The sequence below is a fragment of the Sinocyclocheilus rhinocerous genome, unplaced genomic scaffold, assembly GCF_001515625.1.
Source record: "Sinocyclocheilus rhinocerous isolate Xijiao unplaced genomic scaffold, SAMN03320098_v1.1 scaffold680, whole genome shotgun sequence".
NCBI lineage: Eukaryota > Metazoa > Chordata > Actinopteri > Cypriniformes > Cyprinidae > Sinocyclocheilus > Sinocyclocheilus rhinocerous.
In genome coordinates, this window is record NW_015637539.1 from 112,403 (window position 1) to 134,171 (window position 21,769).

Consider the following 21,769-nt stretch of genomic DNA (forward strand, 5'->3'; position numbering starts at 1 on the left):
GTGTGTGTGTGTGTCAGTGATCTCACCTGAGTGCCGATACAGTCACCCGACTGTAAGAATATGACATTTTTTCTCTCTTCTGTCCTTATAATTAGAGCTGAGAATGAGATGTCTCTCTCCACGAGCTTTAATTGACCTTTACCAGTGCTCTCCAGGGAACGAACACACACACACACACACACACACACACACACACACATATCTCTGCATCTGGCTGTAGTTAGAGCTCACACACACACACACACGCTGCAGTGATTTTATCTCCATCAGAGGAAGTAATTACACATTCTTTTATGATCACAGACGTTTGAAAGCATTTCTCGTCATCTGTGGAAGCAGCAGTGAAGGATGTTGATGTGTGTGTGTGTGTGTTTGCGGTGTGATATGAACACACAGTAACGGCTGTTTTCTGTGTGCAGGGACGGCTGTGTTCACCTGTCAGGGGCCCGAGGGACTGTGGGACCAGCAGGGGCCCGACCTCAGCAACTGCACCTCCACATGGGTCAACATCATCAACCAGAAGGTTTGAGAAACACACAATCAAACATATGTATGGGATAATGTACATTTAGCCTCATTTTGACAAATTATTCAACAGTTGGAGCTGTCATTTGATTGGTCCAAGCCAGTGTTGTTATTGTTAACTGAAGCTTGTATTAAAGACCGGCAAGAAAGTTGTGAAATGTCCACACCAAATGCTGAAGAAGTTTGCTAATGGAAAATACTTTGTTGCGTCAGCTCAAAAATTATAATCTACAATTCCAACGACAGGAGAAGCTCGCACACATAAGAAATTACCAATTGCTTTTATTCATATTACATTTCGCCTTTGCACTGAGCATGTTGCACTTTTTTTTTTGCACTATTTTGTGAATTGGTGAAGTTCTGCCTTTACACTGAGCATATTGCACTTCTTTGTGAATCAGTAACGTTTTCTCTGCATTTTTTTTCACTTTTTTAATAAATGTTTACCTTGTTTTTTGGTTTTTTTTTGCCTATTGTCTTTACGCTGAGCGTGCTGCAGGTTTTTTTGTGAATCAGTACTGGTTTGCCTTTGCACTGAACTTGTGGCACTTTTTTGCACTTTTTGGCCTCTGAATAAAGCATTTTGTAAAAACATTATGTGTGCAACCTTCTCTTGTTGGACATAACTAAAACTATTACAAATCCTTTTCTGTCATTGAAATAAAGCTGAAATAAAATTTAATGTTTTATATATATATATATATATGTGTGTGTGTGTGTGTGTGTGTGTGTGTGGGTGTTTTGAAAAGTTTTCCTTTTTTTTCTTCATAATGTATCCTTATGGTAGAATTTGACTGTAAATTGACCATTTTAAAGCTGATATTAATAACTAACTAACTCCCATTAATATTGTCATCCATGCATTGACTGGGACTCAAACCCATGATGACCTTGGTGTTGTTTATCGTCACGCTCTACTGTTTGAGCTGCAGGAACATTAACACCTATTTCCAACACCTTCAGTTCTGCTGACCATCATCAACACAAACACACACCTGCAGAATAATCGCTTTACTCAAGCACTTCATTCAGAGGTTTGGTGTAAATGAACCAGATAAAAAAAAAAATAAAAAAAATTATCAACTGATTTGATATTTCGCATCTTTTTTTTTTTAAATACATGTTTTTTTTTTATGTTAAACATTATCTTATGCCAGTGTAACAGAGAGAGCTGGAACTGTTTTGAAAAGTTTTCCTTTTTTTTCTTCATAATAAATAACAAACCACAGTGGAACTCTATAGTGGACTACAGGCTATTTTTTCGCAGCTGTTGCAGAAACATTTTTAGAATAAATAAGGATGCTGATTTGATCTTAAGCTTTGAATTATTAGACAGATTAGATGGCTTTGATATTTGACCACCATCAGTATTTATGATAATACTTGGTTACAATGACCGTAATAATTTCTGTCGGGAATGCAAACTCATGCAAAATCAGTTGGTAGTTGCTGATATTTCCAATAGGTTAACGAGACACTGCACATATTCACTCGCATTTGCTCCCATTTATTTCTGATCACAGAAATAGCTTCGCTACACAACAAACATATGTTTAGTCTAATAGTGCGCATATTTGGAGAAATATGTATTCACATATTTACCTCATATTTCTTTAGATAGAATGATAATTTCTTAATGACTAACAGAGAGACGATTTTCTGCAGATCCATCAGTCAGTGTTGCATGATCATAATTTCCAGCTCCGATGACGGTAAACTTCTGCATTCTGTCTCAATACATGACTAATACAGATGAAACATGAAGCTAATAAATATGCGATTAAGATAGAATATGGTTTATATGTGTTTTTCATGCTTTGTGTGGCATTTAAAAAAAAAAATAATAATAAAGGATGTTTACATAAGAAATGATAAACCGGTGTTCAGTTTATTATAAAAAGCTACACATAATAGTCACAAAAGCCGGAGCACTGACCCTTAAAGTCCATTTCTGGTTTTATTTATTTATTTATTTATTTTTTGACTGTTATGTTTTAGCGTTTTACTTGGTAAATCGAGTTCCCGAAGGGGAACCTTGTATCCTTATGGTAGAATTTGACTGTAAATTGACCATTTTAAAGCTGATATTAATAACTAACTAACTCCCATTAATATTGTCATCCATGCATTGACTGGGACTCAAACCCATGATGACCTTGGTGTTGTTTATCGTCACGCTCTACTGTTTGAGCTGCAGGAACATTAACACCTATTTCCAACACCTTCAGTTCTGCTGACCATCATCAACACAAACACACACCTGCAGAATAATCGCTTTACTCAAGCACTTCATTCAGAGGTTTGGTGTAAATGAACCAGATAAAAAAAAAAATAAAAAAAATTATCAACTGATTTGATATTTCGCATCTTTTTTTTTTTAAATACATGTTTTTTTTTTATGTTAAACATTATCTTATGCCAGTGTAACAGAGAGAGCTGGAACTAAGCAGTTTGTTGGTTGATAATAACTCCTGTTTGTGATCAGCTGTGTGTGTGTGTGTGTGCGTGCGTGCGTGCGTGCGTGTGTGTGTGTGCGTGCGTGCATGCGTGTGTGTGTGTGTGTGTTGTAGATCCGAGCGGGTGAACCTGCGGCCATAATCTCCCGTGAGCTTTCCGAACAGACCAAGGGTGACATGCACGCAGGTGACATCACCTACACCGTCCGGGCCATGGGTCACCTGATCGACCTGCTGGACGTCCAGCTCAGGAATCTCACCCCCGGGGGAAAGGACAGCGCCGCTCGGAGCCTCAACAAGGTACTGCATCTGTCATACAATATAATATCAGTCAATAAATGTCAAGTCAAATGCATTAGTATAGCGCTTTTCGCAATACTGTTTCAGAGCAGCTTTGAAAATCTTAATGTCTTCAAGTCGTGTTTAGCAGATTAGAGCCGAGCGATTACATAGTTGCATTTTGTGATCTGAAATCATTCATACCGCATCATACTGCCTTTCAATAAAATGGTTGCTCAGTTTCTCCAGATGTTTGCACAGAAATGAGTGTAAAATGTATTTGGACTGTGAGGTCACAGCATCCCGGACTGATTATTTCAAACAAAGAGGAATATGTAATGGATGTACAGTCAGACGGTTATTTTCACAAATGGTGCAAAGCTCATTACACGGCTACTTACCAGATAAAATAATAAAGGGACATGAAATATTGATTTGAGTTGAAATGATTCTGTTATGTGAGAAGAAAGAGAGCAGAGAGAGTACAGAAGCAATGAGCAAAAATCCCGATCAATCTGGCAGTGTTTATCCTGTGATAATGACCTTCTGACTGTACATGTGTTACACAGATACTCACAGGTGCAATGGACATTTTTTTTCTTATTAAATAAGTGCAAGAAGTAGCTTTAGGTTCTTATTTTCACTAAAACAAAACAAAACAAAACTAAGTGTCCTTCAAAGATGTGATGCCTCTAACCTGGCAAACTTGGGCAAATCCACCCTTGTAAAAAAGGAGTGTGCTTAATTGTATTGAATGTGCGCTTGTAGTACACTTCAAATCTTAAAAGTATATATATATATATATATATATATATTGGAGACGATAACAGAGATGATAACGGTATTGGACACGATAACGGAGACTATAACGGAGATGGTAACGGTATTGGAGATGATAACGGAGATGATAACGGTATTGGAGACGATAACGGAGATAGATACGGTATTGGAAACGATAACGGAGATGATAACGATATTGGAGACGATAACAGAGACGTTAACAGCATTGAAGACGATAACAGATGATAATGGTATTGTAGACGATAACAGATGATAATGGTATTGGAGACGATAACGGAGACAATAACGGAGACGATAACGGTATTGGAAACGATAATGGAGATGATAACTGTATTGGAGATGATAACGGAGACGATAACGGTATTGGAGATGCTAACGGAGATGATAACGGTATTGGAGACGGTAACAGAGATGATAATGGTATTGGAGATGGTAACGGAGACGATAACGGTATTGAAGATGGTAACGGAGATGATAACGGTATTGGAGATGATAACGGAGATGATAGCGGTATTGGAGACGATAACGGAGACAATAACGGAGACGATAACGGTATTGGAAACGATAATGGAGATGATAACTGTATTGGAGATGATAACGGAGACGATAACGGTATTGGAGATGCTAACGGAGATGATAACGGTATTGGAGACGGTAACAGAGATGATAATGGTATTGGAGATGGTAACGGAGACGATACAGGTATTGGAGACGATAACAGAGATGATAACGGTATTGGAGACAATAACAGAGATGATAATGGTATTGGAGATGGTAACGGAGACAATAACGGTATTGAAGATGGTAACGGAGATGATAACGGTATTGGAGATGATAACGGAGATGATAGCGGTATTGGAGACGATAACGGAGATGATAACGGTATTGGAGACGATAACAGAGATGATAACGGTACTGGAGATGGTAACAGAGATGCTAATTGTATTGGAGATGGTAACAGAGACAATAACGGTATTGGAGATGGTAACGGAGACGATACAGGTATTGGAGACGATAACAGAGATGATAACGGTATTGGAGACAATAACAGAGATGATAATGGTATTGGAGATGGTAACGGAGACAATAACGGTATTGGAGATGGTAACGGAGACGATAACGGTATTGGAGACGATAACAGAGACGTTGACAGCATTGGAGACGATAACTGATGATAATGGTATTGGAGACGATAACAGAGATGATAACGGTATTGAAGACGATAACGGAGATGATAACGGTATTGGAGACGATAACAGGGACGTTAATGGTATTGGAGACGATAACGGAGACAATAACGGTATTGAGACGATAACGGAGATGATAAAGGTATTGGAGACGATAACGGAGACAATAACGGTATTGGAGACGATAACGGAGACGATAACGGTATTGGAGATGCTAACGGAGATGATAACGGTATTGGAGACGGTAACAGAGATGATAATGGTATTGGAGATGGTAACGGAGACGATAACGGTATTGAAGATGGTAACGGAGATGATAACGGTATTGGAGATGATAACGGAGATGATAGCGGTATTGGAGACGATAACGGAGACAATAACGGAGACGATAACGGTATTGGAAACGATAATGGAGACGATAACTGTATTGGAGACCATAATGGAGACGATAACGGTATTGGAGACGATAACGGAGATGATAACGGTATTGGAGACGATAACAGAGATGATAACGGTACTGGAGATGGTAACAGAGATGCTAATTGTATTGGAGATGGTAACAGAGACAATAACGGTATTGGAGATGGTAACGGAGACGATACAGGTATTGGAGACGATAACAGAGATGATAACGGTATTGAAGACGATAACGGAGATGATAACGGTATTGGAGACGATAACAGGGACGTTAATGGTATTGGAGACGATAACGGAGACAATAACGGTATTGAGACGATAACGGAGATGATAAAGGTATTGGAGACGATAACGGAGACAATAACGGTATTGGAGACGATAACGGGAGATGATAAAGGTATTGGAGACAATAATGGAGATGATAAAGGTATTGGAGACGATAACAGAGATGTTAACGGTATTGGAGACAATAATGGAGATGATAAAGGTATTGGAGACGATAACAGAGATGTTAACGGTATTGGAGACGATAACGGAGATGATAAAGGTATTGGAGACGATAACGGAGACAATAACGGTATTGGAGACGATAACGGGAGATGATAAAGGTATTGGAGACAATAATGGAGATGATAAAGGTATTGGAGACGATAACGGAGACAATAACGGTATTGGAGACGATAACGGGAGATGATAAAGGTATTAGAGACGATAACAGATGATAATGGTATTGGAGATGGTAACGTTATTGTTTTCAAAAAGTTGCACTTTGAAACCCATTTTCAAAAGTTTCAAAACGCAGTTGTCATTTAAATGAACGGATGAACTGCATTAAATGTTTTCAGTTTTTAGTTGGAAAACAAAATGTCGTGCAAAGGCCCACTCGCTCATTCTTACATGAATGGTTAAAATGAATTTGATTCAACACGCAAGTTTTTATGTATGTTTACGTAAGAATCCTTTAACACAAAAGTGCATGAGAATTTTGACTAACACTTACATCTTTTTTTTTTAGATAGTTTGATGCTAGCATTTATCTAAGTTAATGGTACGCGACCCTAATCAATTATTGTGTAAAATTGTCCCTTTTAATCAATAGTTTATGGGATATAATGAAAATCCAGGTGTATTCGAGGATAACCAGCTGAAGTGTTGCTAACTTATTAGGAAATCCTTCAAACTTGCCGCTAAGAATGTCTTTCAAAGACCCAAATGCCATGAATCTCACAAACATATTCAAATTCAGTTTTTCCTCCTCACAAATGCTCATTGTATCAACCTGCTAACTTTGAAATCGTGTCCCGGTGGACTGATAAAAACCTGACCTTGAATAAAATGCTAGTAGTCAGCCAATCAGGTTGGAGCATGTGGATTTTGTGGCATTTTTACATTCAATATGCATCAAACAGTTGGTGGACGTGTCGCCTGAGGCAGAAAACCAAACGCTGTTTATGAGGCAAACCAGTCTGACGTATCTGGACTGCAGTGGACACATGACGCATGAGTTTATATGTGATGAGTCTGACAGTGGCTTGGAGCAGCTAATCATCACTTATTATTAACGCTGTCAAGAGATTAAAATTTATCTAATTAATTAAATAATTTTCTGATTGATTAATCAAACTAATCGCAAATTAATCACACATCAATTTGGTCCGAGAAATTACCCCCCAAAAGATAATTTAAAGTTATTATTGTTTTAGATGAGAAAAACATTGGTAGACATTACATAAAAGCAGCTTTAGAATACAATGTTTTGATTCAACATTGCATTAATAATAATAATAATAATAAATGGGTATTAATGGGTTTATTAAAAAATAATATTAAAATATGAAATTATTTTTTATCAATGAAATGAAAAAGTGCCAGTAGGTGGCGGTGGTCTTTATGAATGAGTCACTGAATCATTGACTCACTCGATTTGTTTAAACAGCTGATTTAGTCAGAAACGAAGCAAGTGACTGTCTATATGAACGAGTCACTGAATCTTTGGCTCATTCGATTCGTTCAATCGGCTGATTCAATCAGAAATTAAGCAAGTGCATGTCTTTATGAATGAGTCATTGAATCATTCGCTCACTCGATTTGTTTAAACAGCTGATTCAGTCAGAAACGAAGCAAGTTGACTGCCTATATGAACGAGTCACTGAATCATTGACTCACTCGATTCATTCAATCGGCTGATTCAATCAGAAATGAAGCAAGTGCATGTCTTTATGAATGAGTCATTGAATCATTCACTCACTCGATTTGTTCAAAACATCGGATTCATTTAGTTAAAAAAAAAGCTTTTTGCTCTGAGACCTGCAACGATTCTGCTATGGCTTTGTTTGGAACCATTTTCGTTGGCGAAATTGCACAAAAACAGACAATACTGTGTCTAAAATGTAACACAATATTAACTTCATGTTTATTGAACTATCAAATCAATATCACATTTGCAATCGTACAAATATTCGGGGAAAACAGCTCTCTCGCTCGTATGATATTGCTAAACTATACACATTTTCTCCCCTCATATCTTGAATTTCAGGGCATATAACTGCATTCATAGGCTACATCACACAGTCAGTCGTCATGCGTCCCGTGTTCATCAGCAACTGCATCAATGTAAGATAATAGACATGTCTGGGTGGGTGGGTTTTTCAGTAATTAATCACACTATATTATTGCATTAAATCGATAGCCCTACTTATTATTATTATTATTATTATTATTATTATTATGTTTGACTTCACCAGAAGAGAAACGGACAGGAAGCGCGTGGCAGATAAAGCGTCCTCTTTGATGCAGTCGGTATGGAGAGCAGCAGGAGGAGGAGAGCAGTGGGTGTTTTTTTAATGATGTCCGTGTTTGTCAGGATGAATGATCCCCTGTGTTTCTCCCCGCAGTCAGCCGTCTGTTTAAAAATAGGTTTAACTTGGGTGAAGAGAAACTCTCGCCGTCCTGAGGCTCCTATCGCTCTGAGGACATTATGCGGCGTGAATAATCGCCAGCATTATTAAAGTTTCCGCGGAGTTAAAGAGCTTCGCTTTGACGCGGTTTTCTCCAGACCTGCGTGTAGTTTGTCTTCAGACACTCAGAGAACAAAGACAGTTCATTCAGACGTTGTGTGTGAGTGTATGTGTGTGTGTTTGTGTGTATTAATAATACACACAGGGTCTAAAATTAACAATACAAGAAACCGAGTTCCAGTAAAACTTGGCTTTGGAAAGTAAATAAAATAGTTGGCCAATAACTTTGTTAGGAACTGCAACATTTAGACTGTTGATTAATTCAGTGAGGTATTATTTATATATTGAATTAGCTTTTATATTTGACCTTTTCAGTTTTATTTAAATTATATTTTAAGTCTTGGTAATTTTGTTATGTGCTTAAAATATTTAAAATATTTTATTTCAGCTTAATTTCAATTACCACATTTTTTTTATAGCTTTTTATTCATTCTTTTTGTTTGTTTATTTATTTGTTTGTTTTTGATCCAAACCATTTAATAAAAATAATGTAATTTTCGCATTTGGTGATCTTCCAAGTTTTCATTTTGGATCCTCAATGTTATTAATTGATTTAATCAGCAAATCATGCAATTAGTTAAAATTTAAGGATTTTTTTTGTTTAAAGATGATTCATTCAAATATCAATATCAATAATATCGATATCGATAATATCAATAATCAATCAATATTTAGTAAGTCAATTAGATAGTTAGTTAGTTATCCAAACATAATAATAATAATAATAATAATAATAATAATTTAATACAAATGCTAATATTCATTACCGGTCAAAAATACAGTATAAATATTGCTGGACAATTTTTCTCAATTCATGCATATATCATATAACTGTTTATCAAATCTTGTTTTGCAAGTTTTAATTTTGGATGCTGGATGTTATTAATTTACTTTATCTTTAAATCATGCAATTAATTAAAATGTGACAACCCTGAACATATTTTTAATTTCAAAGATTTTTAAGTATAATTTTAAACACCCTTTAGATGAATGGTGATAGAATGACCCTTTGCTTGTGTAATCGAAGTGCACAACTGTATGTATATGTATTTATTTATTTATTTTTATTTTATTCATTTAATTTTATTTTATTGATTCAAGCCATTTAATAAACCATTCAATAACAATCCAAAGTCCAGTTTTATTGCTGCTCAAAAAATGCTCTCAATTCATCCACTATTAGCAAGTAAATGCTGGATCCTGACAACACACACACATTCACAGCACTGCTTCTGGTTTCTGTGGAGTAATATGTTCCTAATTAAACTGTACATGTTCAGAAGTCACTTTCATCCAAGGCTTACACTGCGTTCAAAGTAAACGTGTATCAATTTAATCAAACCCATCATCTAAGTTCTTCTAGTGACTGTCACTGTACTGTCTGAGCTCAAAATTAATTAACTTGGCTTTTAAGAGTGTCACCCGAGCGTGCAACACAAACACCTGTTTCAACGCGTCTTCTGCGAAATTCACACTCCGTTTCCACCCACAATTCTGCAAACTTCACTTTTCCACCACCGCAGCCATCAGCCATCAGCCATCAGCGCGCGTCACGCTCACACTTTCTGACGAGGCCGTCACACTCTTCATGCTAATTAATCGAAGCGGTCATTTTAAACGCAATCTGCCTTTGAATTTCACAGCTGGTGATTCGAGCTTCAGACTCAGTACAGGGATCACTGATTTAAAACAGATCAGCTCTGTGTGAGGCGTCTACATCTTCAGCTCATCCTCATGAATGAGGGAAATGTGCTACATTTGGTTTCTTTCTAGCAACCAAATAATCATCATGAAAATACACCTGAGACTTATAATGCTCTATAATCAAATACAAAGCACAAACAAATAGTGTGTGAAACTGTGCAGTTTTAATTACAAACAACTATTCTTATTTATCCTTTTCAGGAATGAAATCAGCATTATTTTAGTATTATTTATATACTATTATAGTGTTTATTAATATATATTTTTTATTAGCTTTTTTTATATTTTCAGTTTCATTTTAATTTTAGTTAAAGTTTTAGTAGTTTTGTTATATGATTGTCATTTTTTTTTATTTCCTGTTTAGCGTTAATATATTTTTATTTCAGTTTAAGTTGTAGTAATTTAGTACTTCAATTTGTTTATTTCATTTAGTTGCCAAGGCAACATTTCTATTATTCCTTTTTTTTAGGTTTAATTTTTGCACATGCAACTTCATGCTATTATTTTAGTATTATTTATATACTTCTATTATATACTTATTATATGTATTATTTATAAACTTATAGTATTATTTATTATTTATATACAGTAAGTATGAATTAATATCTTGAATTGGCTTGTATTTTTATATGTTGTGCTTTCATTTTCATTTTAAAGTTTTCGTTTTAGTTGTAATTTGTATTAGTTTTTTTTTACATTTCTATTTAGTGTTAATTTATTTTTATTTCTGTTTTATACTATACAACTTACTTCGTTTAGTTACTAAGGCAACATTTCTAATTTTTCATTACGTTTAAGTTTTAATTGCATGCAAATATTCATTACATGCTAATTTTAATTAAATGCTAATAGCTTTTCAGTGTTGAAATCAATATTGTTTTAGCATTATATATAAATGATTATAGTGTGTATTACAATTTTGAATATGCTTTTATTTTTATATTTCCAATTTTCATTTTAATTTAATTTTAATTGAATTCTATTTGGAGTTAATTTGTTTTTATTTCAGTTGTAGTTTTAGTAATTTTAGTATTTCAACTTTTACTTAATTATTTCAGTTAGTTGCTAAAGCAACTTTTATAAATTTTGCTTTTTATGTTTTACATCTAATATTTTTTATTTTATTTCATTTCAGCTTTTTTTCAGTTACCGTAAACATTTTAGTTTTTAGTTTTCATTTTAGTTTTCGTTAACAATAACAAAACTGATCAAAATGACATATAACAGTGTTGCTGTGCAGTGTTACAAGTAACGCGAGTTACGTAATCAGATTACTTTTTTCAAGTAACTAGTAAAGTAACGCATTACTTTTTAACTTACAAGAGAATATCTGAGTTACTTTTTCAATTAACGCAAGTTACTTTTTTTTTCCAATTTATTGATTGACAGCTCTCCTGTCCCCATGCTGAGAGAAATCGTCCCAGGTTACGTATGTAACCATGGTTCCCCGAGGGAACAAGACGCTGCGTCGGAAAACGCTAGGGGAACGTATTTTTTGTCAGTTTGTTTTCTTTCAGTTAGCACTGGTTTTGTATTTCTTTTTTGAATTTAAAAAAAAAATGTGGGAAAAAAAAAACATTATTTGTGGATAATTTTGGCAATATTCACTCTAAAACTGAGATGCTTAATTCAGAGCAATGAGGCCTACGATCAATCAGTCTCCAAATAAAATAATACTAATAATGGTAATAATAATAATAATAATACACAACCTGTGCTAATTGAAAGAAAACAAGTAGATTAAAAGATTGAATGAAAGATTTGGTAATAATTCAACATAACAATACATTTATAAGCAACGTTTTGTAAGTTGGCCATTTTTGACTGAGGACAACACAAGTGGATCAAGGTGGGGGAAAAAAAACATTTTAAAAACTGCAAAAACTTGTGAGTGAATGTCCATTGCAAAATATTAATGGGAAAAAGAAAATCCTCTTCGGGTCAAAAAGACCAGAACACAACATGAACATTAAATGAACTGCAGAGACCAAATCATGTTGAGCTCAAGTCTTGAGTAGTATGGTAAAATACTGCTTTGGTACTTTAATGATATTTTATGGTGCTATTTTGGTCCTTTCTGGTGACTTAAATACATGCAGTCAATGTATGGAAAAGAGCTGCGTAAAGATTATTCATAATCTCTCTGTTTGGATCCATAGAAGAACATTGTGTGAGTATTTCTTTGACTTCTGCATAACTTTATTTTTCTTTCTTCATATGTTGCCTGTAAAGCACGTTGAAATGCCATTGTGTTTAGTATATGTGTTATATAAAGAAACTGGCATTAATAAAGTCATTCCTTACTGTACAGTACCTTGTGGGAAAAAGCTTGACCAGCTTTTTGCAAATACTCAGAATTACATTTAGTTGTAATTTGTATTTGTTTTTTAACATTTCTATTTAGTGTTAATTTATTTTGATTTCAGTTTATTTTTTTGTAATTTACTTCAACTTCAACTTATTTCGTTTAGTTACTAAGGCAACATTTCTAATTTTTGATTACGTTTAAGTTTTAATTGCATGCAAATATTCATTAAATGCTAATTTTAATTAAATGCTAATAGCTTTTCAGTGTTGAAATCAATATTGTTTTAGTGTATTACAATTTTGAATATGCTTTTATTTTTATATTTCCAATTTTCATTTTAATTTAATTTTAATTGAATTCTATTTGGAGTTAATTTGTTTTTATTTCAGTTGTAGTTTTAGTAATTTTAGTATTTCAACTTTTACTTAATTATTTCAGTTAGTTGCTAAAGCAACTTTTATAAATTTTGCTTTTTATGTTTTACATCTAATATTTTTTATTTTATTTCCTTTCAGCTTTTTTTCAGTTACCGTAAACATTTTAGTTTTTAGTTTTCATTTTAGTTTTCGTTAACAATAACAAAACTGATCAAAATGACATATAACGTAATGCATTACTTTTAAAAGTAACTTTCCCCAACACTAACTGTCAACAATTTGCTATTTCGACCATAGACAATGATTATAACATTGCCTATGGTCAAAATAGCAAATTGTTGACTCATCATTTGGTTGTAATGCAAAAATGTTACATTTGTATTTCCAAAATGCTAACTGGACATCACTCGCTTGATTCCCAAAGAATCATAATTGTTGGTAAAGATGCAGTCAGCAACACATTCGACATGCTCAACTAGTCGAATAAAACCTTTGACTGCAAGATCAAGATAGTTTACCTGAAGAGCTGCTAAAGAGTGAAAGTAATGTGATCTAAAGATGGCTGCTGTCAGTCGGAATCAAGCCGCATTAACATTCAGGCACCAGCAGAGACAGACCTGCCTGCTATTTATTTTTATCTGTTCCCTTCCCTCGCACTTCTTCTGAGAGACTCAATAATTCATGGCGTACAAACGCACACACGCACACACACACACACACACACAAACACACACACACACACACACACCTCGCTGCTCTTTACTCATATGATGACGAGAAGAGTTTCTGCACAATCACAACCACGATCAGAAGACTGGAGTCCGGTCCTCCGAGACGCCTAACCAGATTAAACCCCCTCGCTCTGACGAAATGTACAAACATCACGGGTGAGGCTGCGCGTGTTGACATTAGTGAAATAGATTGTGTCAGTGGTGAATAATTTATATTTTTATTGGAAATTCTGGCTAAAAATGTTTTTATGTACTACTGTTCAAAAGTTTGGGATCAGTGAGATTAAAAGAAGTCTCTTCTGCTCACCGAGGCTGCATTTATTTGATCAAAAATACAGTAAAAATTGTAAAATTTAAAAATATTATTACAATTTAAAATAGCAAGTCTCTATGTGAATATTTGTTAAAATGTCATTTATTTCTGTGATCAACGCTGAATTTTCAGCATCATTACTCCAGTCTTCAGTGTCACATGATCTTCAGAAATCATTCTAATATACTGATTTGCTACATTTCTGATTATTATCAGTGATGAAAACAGTTGTGCTGATGAACATTGTTTGTGGAAACCGTGATACATTTAATTTTTCAGGATTCACAGATGAATAGAAAGTTCAAAAGTTGCTGCATACAATTTTTAAAAATTAATAAATTCTTTCTGACCCCAAACTTCTGAACAGAAATGTATGTTACATAACCACTTTCTTTTTGAACTTGAAAACAAAGAGAAAGATAGAAAGTAATAGAATCCTAAGAAATGACAAAAACTATCAAATGTTTTAAAAATAAAAACAGTAACACTGTCATAACCAGACGCGATATGATACGATTATGTCCACAACGTGATAACGTGATAAAATCACTCACAAATCACAACCAGTACATAATAAAATTAATAGTTATGGTAACACTTTATTTCGATAGTCCACTTTAGACATTCTACTAACAGTAAGTAACTTTGCAACTACGTGTCAACTAGCAGTCATTAGAGTATTAGTAGACTGACTGCTTAATATCTTCTAACACTTTATTTTGATGGGTCCACAACATACAACACACTGACTATGAGAATATAGATACTTATATATATAATATAGAGAATATATACTTTGCAAGTATATGTCAACTTACTCTACTAACCCTAAACCTACCCTTCTGAGAGTTAGTAGGCATGCTATTTAATGAGAATTAGTTGATATGTAGTTACAAAGTTACTTATAGTTAGTAGAATGTCTAAAGTGGACTATCGAAATAAAGTGTAACCATAGTTATTATTATTATTCAAAACTCATACTCGATGACTCATGCAGTGTTTGTCCGGGAAAACATTGAACTCAATTTGAACGTTCTTCCTTTTCCATTTATTTTCCAGCTCTGAGGTAAATGATCCATAGTATCTTTCATTATGGCCATTAAAGCCACACACAATATTATTCGAAAACTCAAATTAAACCTTTTTGACGTCATAAAAACTCAATCAGTACCTGATCTGTCAACTGTGAAGTTGCATAAATACTGTAGAAACCATTATAAAAAACAGAGTTGGGAACTAAATGACCAGAATGCAAAACTAAATCCCTCTGAAATGCCATTCTCAGAAAAAAAAAAAAAACCGTGATGGCACCTTTTCAAAAGGAACCAATATGTGCAATTGAAGTACTATTATGTACACTACAGGTACTAATATGCACCCTTTAGAGGTAAGTAAGGTACAAATGTGTACTTTTGAATGGGTGCCGCTGCAGTGACAGCTTTTGTACCTGATTTCCTGAGAGTGTATGGAAGTAAGAAGTGTTGCAAACGTCATTTGGTGTCGACTTTAACCAACCACTGATCCAACAAACCAGCAGTAACCAGCTCAGAAACTCCTCGACTCGACACAGAAATGTCTGTGAAAAGACCACCCAATGTACTTTTCTGTATTCATTTTTACCTGCATTTTGACTTATGAATTGCATTTTGTTGTTTTATGGTTGCTTTTAACATTTAATGTCCTTCCAGTTCCCTTCTACTGAATTTCTCTTTCATCGATCGTCTCTCTTTTGAGCAGGGCACTTCTGACATGTTGAAGTTTTTGATAAGTCTCATACGTGCCAAACTGGATTAATCGTTTCCCCTGGGTTCGGTAGGATGTGATTCATGTAAATCATGTGTTTCCAAAGGCTCTTTCACACCAAACACCAGTGCGGTTTTCAATAGAAGCTATGGATTCCTGTGGAGCTCTTCAGAACGGAGACCAGCGTTCGCTTTGTAGATTCACTGGCACATCAACACAGAGTCTGTATTCTGTGCAATAATTAAATAAAACATTGAATTATAGATACAGGACTGAAGGTGCATTAGCCTTGCACCAACTACTGCTTTTGTTCAGTTCGATTATTTGCTTGAATAGACGCTTCATTGTGTTCGATGTGAAAGACCTTGAGAGTGTCGAATTTTCTGCTTGATACTAACACGGTTGGTTTTCTTTGGGTTTTCAGCTGCAGAAAAGGGAGCGTTCGTGTCGATATTTTGTCCAGGTATTTTCCTCTTTATATTTACGCCGCTTTCATCCTCACATCTCATGCTTTTCTCTTCATTCGCACCCCAGCTCATGTTCCTTGTGTTTTTGTGAGGTCCTGTTGTTGTCATTTGAGGCCTTGAGCAAATTTAACCTCCACCTTTGCAAACTACCCATAATAATCCAATGAACGCACCCTTACGATCGCAGAAACACGCTTGTGAAAAGAAGTGCACTTAAGCATGCTTTTATTGTGGAAATAATATGCTTTAAAAGAACATACTTAAGTGTGAACTGTTAATTGCAATTAAATTAAAATGTATTATAGTTTCATTTTATGTAAAATGCAATTAGCTGAGTGCTTTTGACCCACTTAAGTAGGACTTAAGTACATCTTTATATGTAATTTCATAATGACTTCTATTGTCTTTGAAATATGGTTAATGTACTGACACGCATTTATGATCAACTAAAATGTACTTTAATGTTAATTCTGTTGAAATTGTATGTCATGCATTTAAATATATTCATTTAAATATAGTTTCAATTTTGTTCTTTTAAAATCTATTAACTTTAAACGTAATATTGAATGAGTTAAAAGTGCTTTAGCATATTAGTCAACACAACAATATAAGTGTGCTTATTTAAAGCACAACAAAAGATTATTAAAACAATGATATAATGTACTTTAAAGTAAAACTTTGAAATTATTACAAAGGTCACTTTTTAAAAGTGTATTTAAGTGAAAGTCATGAACGTGTCTCTCTTTAAGTCACTTAAGCGGCTTAATGTTAATTCTATTGAAATTGTATGTCATGCATTTAAATATATTCATTTAAATATAGTTTCAATTTTGTTCTTTTAAAATCTATTAACTTTAAATGTAATATTGCATGAGTTAAAAGTGCTTTAGCATGTTAGTCAACACAACACAATAAGTGTGCTTATTTAAAGCACAACACAATATTATTAAAACTGATGAAATGTACTTTAAAGTAAAACTTTGACATTATTACAAAGGTCACTTTTTAAAAGTGTACTTAAGTGAAAGTCATGAAAGTGTCTCTCTTTAAGTCACTTAAGTGGCCTCTATTTCATTATCATTATATTATCTGCAAGTACAGTTTATTAAAATACACTTAAGATTTGAAGTACACATTCAACACAATTAAGCGCACTTCTTTTTCACACATTTTCAAAGGCAAATTATCATATATCATCACCAAATCTTGGATTCAGTATTTTTTGTCAGTTTGTTTTCTTTCAGTTAGCACTGGTTTTGTATTTCTTTTTTTAACTTAAAAAAATGTGGGGAAAAAAACATTATTTGTGGATAATTTTGGCAATATTCACTCTAAAACTGAGATGCATAATTCAGAGCAATGAGGCCTACGATCAATCAGTCTCCAAATAAAATAATACTAATAATGATAATAATAATAATAATAATACACAACCTCTGCTAATTGAAAGAAAACAAGTAGATTAAAAGATTGAATGAAAGATTTGGTAATAATTCAACATAACAATACATTTATAAGCAACGTTTTGTAAGTTGGCCATTTTTGACTGAGGACAACACAAGTGGATCAAGGTGGGGGAAAAAAAACATTTTAAAAACTGCAAAAACTTGTGAGCAAATGTCCATTGCAAAATATTAATGGGAAAAAGAAAATCCTCTTCGGGTCAAAAAGACCAGAACACAACATGAACATTAAATGAACTGCAGAGACCAAATCATGTTGAGCTCAAGTCTTGAGTAGTATTGTAAAATACTGCTTTGGTACTTTAATGATATTTTATGGTGCTATTTTGGTCCTTTCTGGTGACTTAAATACATGCAGTCAATGTATGGAAAAGAGCTGCGTAAAGATTATTCATAATCTCTCTGTTTGGATCCATAGAAGAACATTGTGTGAGTATTTCTTTGACTTCTGCATAACTTTATTTTTCTTTCTTCATATGTTGCCTGTAAAGCACGTTGAAATGCCATTGTGTTTAGTATATGTGTTATATAAAGAAACTGGCATTAATAAAGTCATTCCTTACTGTACAGTACCTTGTGGGAAAAAGCTTGACCAGCTTTTTGCAAATACTCAGAATTACATTTTCAATGGTCTCTTTACAACTGTCTCATGGATAGACTTCTGACAATGTGATTAAAGCTCGCATTAGCATTGAACTAATTAAAGCAGCATTAAAACCTTCAATAAATGCATGAATCGGTTCACATGTGGTTCAGTTCACATATGCACGCAAACGATCATTTATGAACATCTCCTGTAAATGCACACACGATATATATGATGCTAAGCCATAAATACATCGAAGTCATTTGGTTTCTGTAAGTCAATGCACAAATAGATTGCAGCCATTTTTGTGCTTAAATAAAGGTGTTGTGTTTCACTAGTCACTTTTAGAAACTACTTAATTTTTTTTTTACCCCTACTTTATTATTATTTTTTTGGAATTCTCACTTTCTGCAATTTTTTGAGCTGTAATCCCATTGGCTAGTGCTCACCTTTCACTGTCCGCATTTTAATTTCAGCAAATCACTTTGGGTGAATATGGCAGCATGATTAATATTCATGAGCACAACGGCTTCCATTAGATACAGTGTGTAAAGTGTAAGTTGATGTTGTTAAATAGACTAAAACATTTTACTTTTGAATCACTTTTAGCGTTTTCTAAATCTTTAAACGCATTATTGTTAGTGTTTTGTGCACAGAATCACTGAATGGCCAATAATGTCTCAAACACTTGCCAACCCATGCATGTTTTAGTTCTAATTATTTGAGTTCTATTATATATATATATAAAAAGCTTGATTCACTGACATATCTTAAATACGATTGTATCTTCATGAATAGCAATTTAAAACCATGTCGTAATGTGAAGAGAGGCTGATGAGATGTAAAATGAGTTTCCAAAACACACAGTTTTCAGATCATTCATACAGTCTGTCATTAGTGGATACTTAAATTACCAAATGATTTTATAGTTTTTGCATTTGTGGATCTGTTTAAAACCTTCGTCGACACTCGCGAGCGCAGCAGCACTTTAGTGTCTTGTTTTATGTGCTGCTGCTGTTCAGTATCATAAATTAATAACTGTTAAACATATCATTTAATGATACTGAGAGCTGCTTTGTGTGTTTATAGTTGCCTAAACGCCGTCTTACTGTGAGAGTAAGAGCTCCTACAGTATTTTACATCATTTAAGTTCAAGTTATGGATTGATATTTACGATATACGATATTTACAATATTCAAAAGGAATTGTAAATTATATTTGCAATTGAATTTCCAGTTTGTGGACGCATAATTTATGACATAATTACAATTACAAGTCGTGCATTTGTGTTTTTATTTTCTTTTCCGTATGTAACATGTATGGCAAATTTCAAATGGAAATATCATTCCATATCAATAAGCAAATGTATAAATAGGCAAATAAATAATGGTTTATAACTCCATACATACAAATATATTTCAAAGACTTTCACATATCAAATTAGTTTCTTTTATATTAAAGGAACAGTTCACCCAAAAATTAAGTTAAGAATATTTACTCGCCCTCAGGTCATCCAAGATCAGGATGAGTTTGTTTCTTCATCAGATTTGGAGAAATGAAGCATTGCATCAGTGTCTCACCGTGTTTGGAGCTTGTTTTCTAGATTTCTTTTACTAGCTGAGTAGATTTTAAATAGTTTTCTTATGTGTCTGTTTGAATGAAGACAGTGATAATTTCTCATTTTCATATTTTCTTGATTTTTTTTATGCAGGCTGTTGCTATGCAGTTGCTAGGGTGTTAAGCTTGTTGCTATGTGGTTGCTAGGGTGTTCTGTGTTGCTAGTCAGTCTGAACACTTAGAAGAGCAGCAGCTCATTTCTCCTCAACACATTGCTCGATTTTCATTGTTTTTCCTGTCGGAGACTCCAGTTTAATCTGACTGCTGCGGTTTGGCACGTGACGGCTGGTTTCTGCCTGACGGGTCGTTACTTAATGGTCTTTAATGGAGAATCAGTGTTTAACAGAATGAGATGTTTTAAAGATGAACGTGACCTTCCTTGAGCCCAGTGTGATGATGGTGAACGAGAGACGGACACACAGACTATCCACTGCTTTATCAGTGCTGTCTGTCTGCCAGGATCAAACACACACACACACACACACACACACTCACACACACACATCACACACACACACACTCTCTCACACACACACACACTCTCTCACACACACACACACTCTCTCACACACACACACACTCTCTCACACACACACACACTCTCTCACACACACACACACTCTCTCACACACACACACACTCTCTCACACACACACACACTCTCTCACACACACACACACAGACTGCACAGACTAAAGGAGTCTGTTGAAAGGGACATTATGGGTCGGTCTGGGATCTAAATGCACAAAATCAAAGCTGGATAAAATAGAGAGAGCATGTATTAAAAACACAATATGAATCTTCTACTATTGTCAATGTGATTGGCCACACACACACACACACACACACGTGTTTACTTCTTATTTTTCCTCAGTACGTCTTTGAAAAAGTGCAATATGAGTCAAGCTCATGTCTATATGCACAACATGAAAGCCGCATGCAATATGTGCTTTAAAATTAGAACTTATATTAAAAACACAATATGAGTTTTCTTCCTTTAATAGCTATCAGATTGATCAGCGACACACACACACACACAAACACACACACACACAGAGTTGTAATGCAGGCTGGAAGTCATTTGTATGTATGAGAAGGACCATCTAAGACGAGCGAGAGCAGAATGTGAAACACACGTTTATATTTCAGGGGTTGTTGGCATTTCTGGTTTCTTCTTCTTCTCCTCTGCTGTGTATGATGATGATGATGATGATGATGATGATTCAGTCCTGTATGTCCGACATACACTGAACACTGTGCTGCTGAAAATGTGAGGGTGAAGCTGTCAGGAGAACTGTCTGGAAATGACAGAAAGAATAAAATAAGAGCGTATAAACAGCCTATTTTTAGGGCCGTTAAGATGTCTTGTATTGTCATATTATTTTCGTGACATTTAAGCACTTTTCCACTGCTACAGTATGTGGAAAACACACTCTTGTAAGTGTAATGTGAACATATAATTGTAAATAAATAACAAATAAAAATAAATAAACAAACAAATAAATACAATATTTATATTAGTATAGTAGTAGCCATATTAGACAACAATAATAATAATAATAATAATAATAATAATAATAATAATAATAATAATAATAATAATAATAATTGTCTTTATTTTATATATTTATGCATTATGATTATTCATATTAATAATAAATAATAATATTAATTTATTTATTTAGTTTTTGAGTGAATTAAGCCATTTCTTGGTGAGGGATTTTCTCTACAGTTCTGTTTTATTTATTTATTTATTTATTTATAGAAAATACATTTTT

General features: G+C 34.2%; 1 protein-coding gene across 1 annotated transcript in view; it reads left to right on the plus strand.

Moving 5' to 3' along the window:
* Positions 1-21,769, plus strand: part of LOC107749000 (adhesion G protein-coupled receptor L3) — a 170,676-nt gene that overhangs the window by 84,228 nt on the left and 64,679 nt on the right. Inside the window, exons 6-7 of the mRNA XM_016564038.1 lie at positions 3,096-3,281; positions 16,283-16,321. Of these exons, the coding sequence (XP_016419524.1) occupies positions 3,096-3,281; positions 16,283-16,321 (225 nt within the window). The remainder of the gene's footprint in view (positions 1-3,095; positions 3,282-16,282; positions 16,322-21,769) is intronic.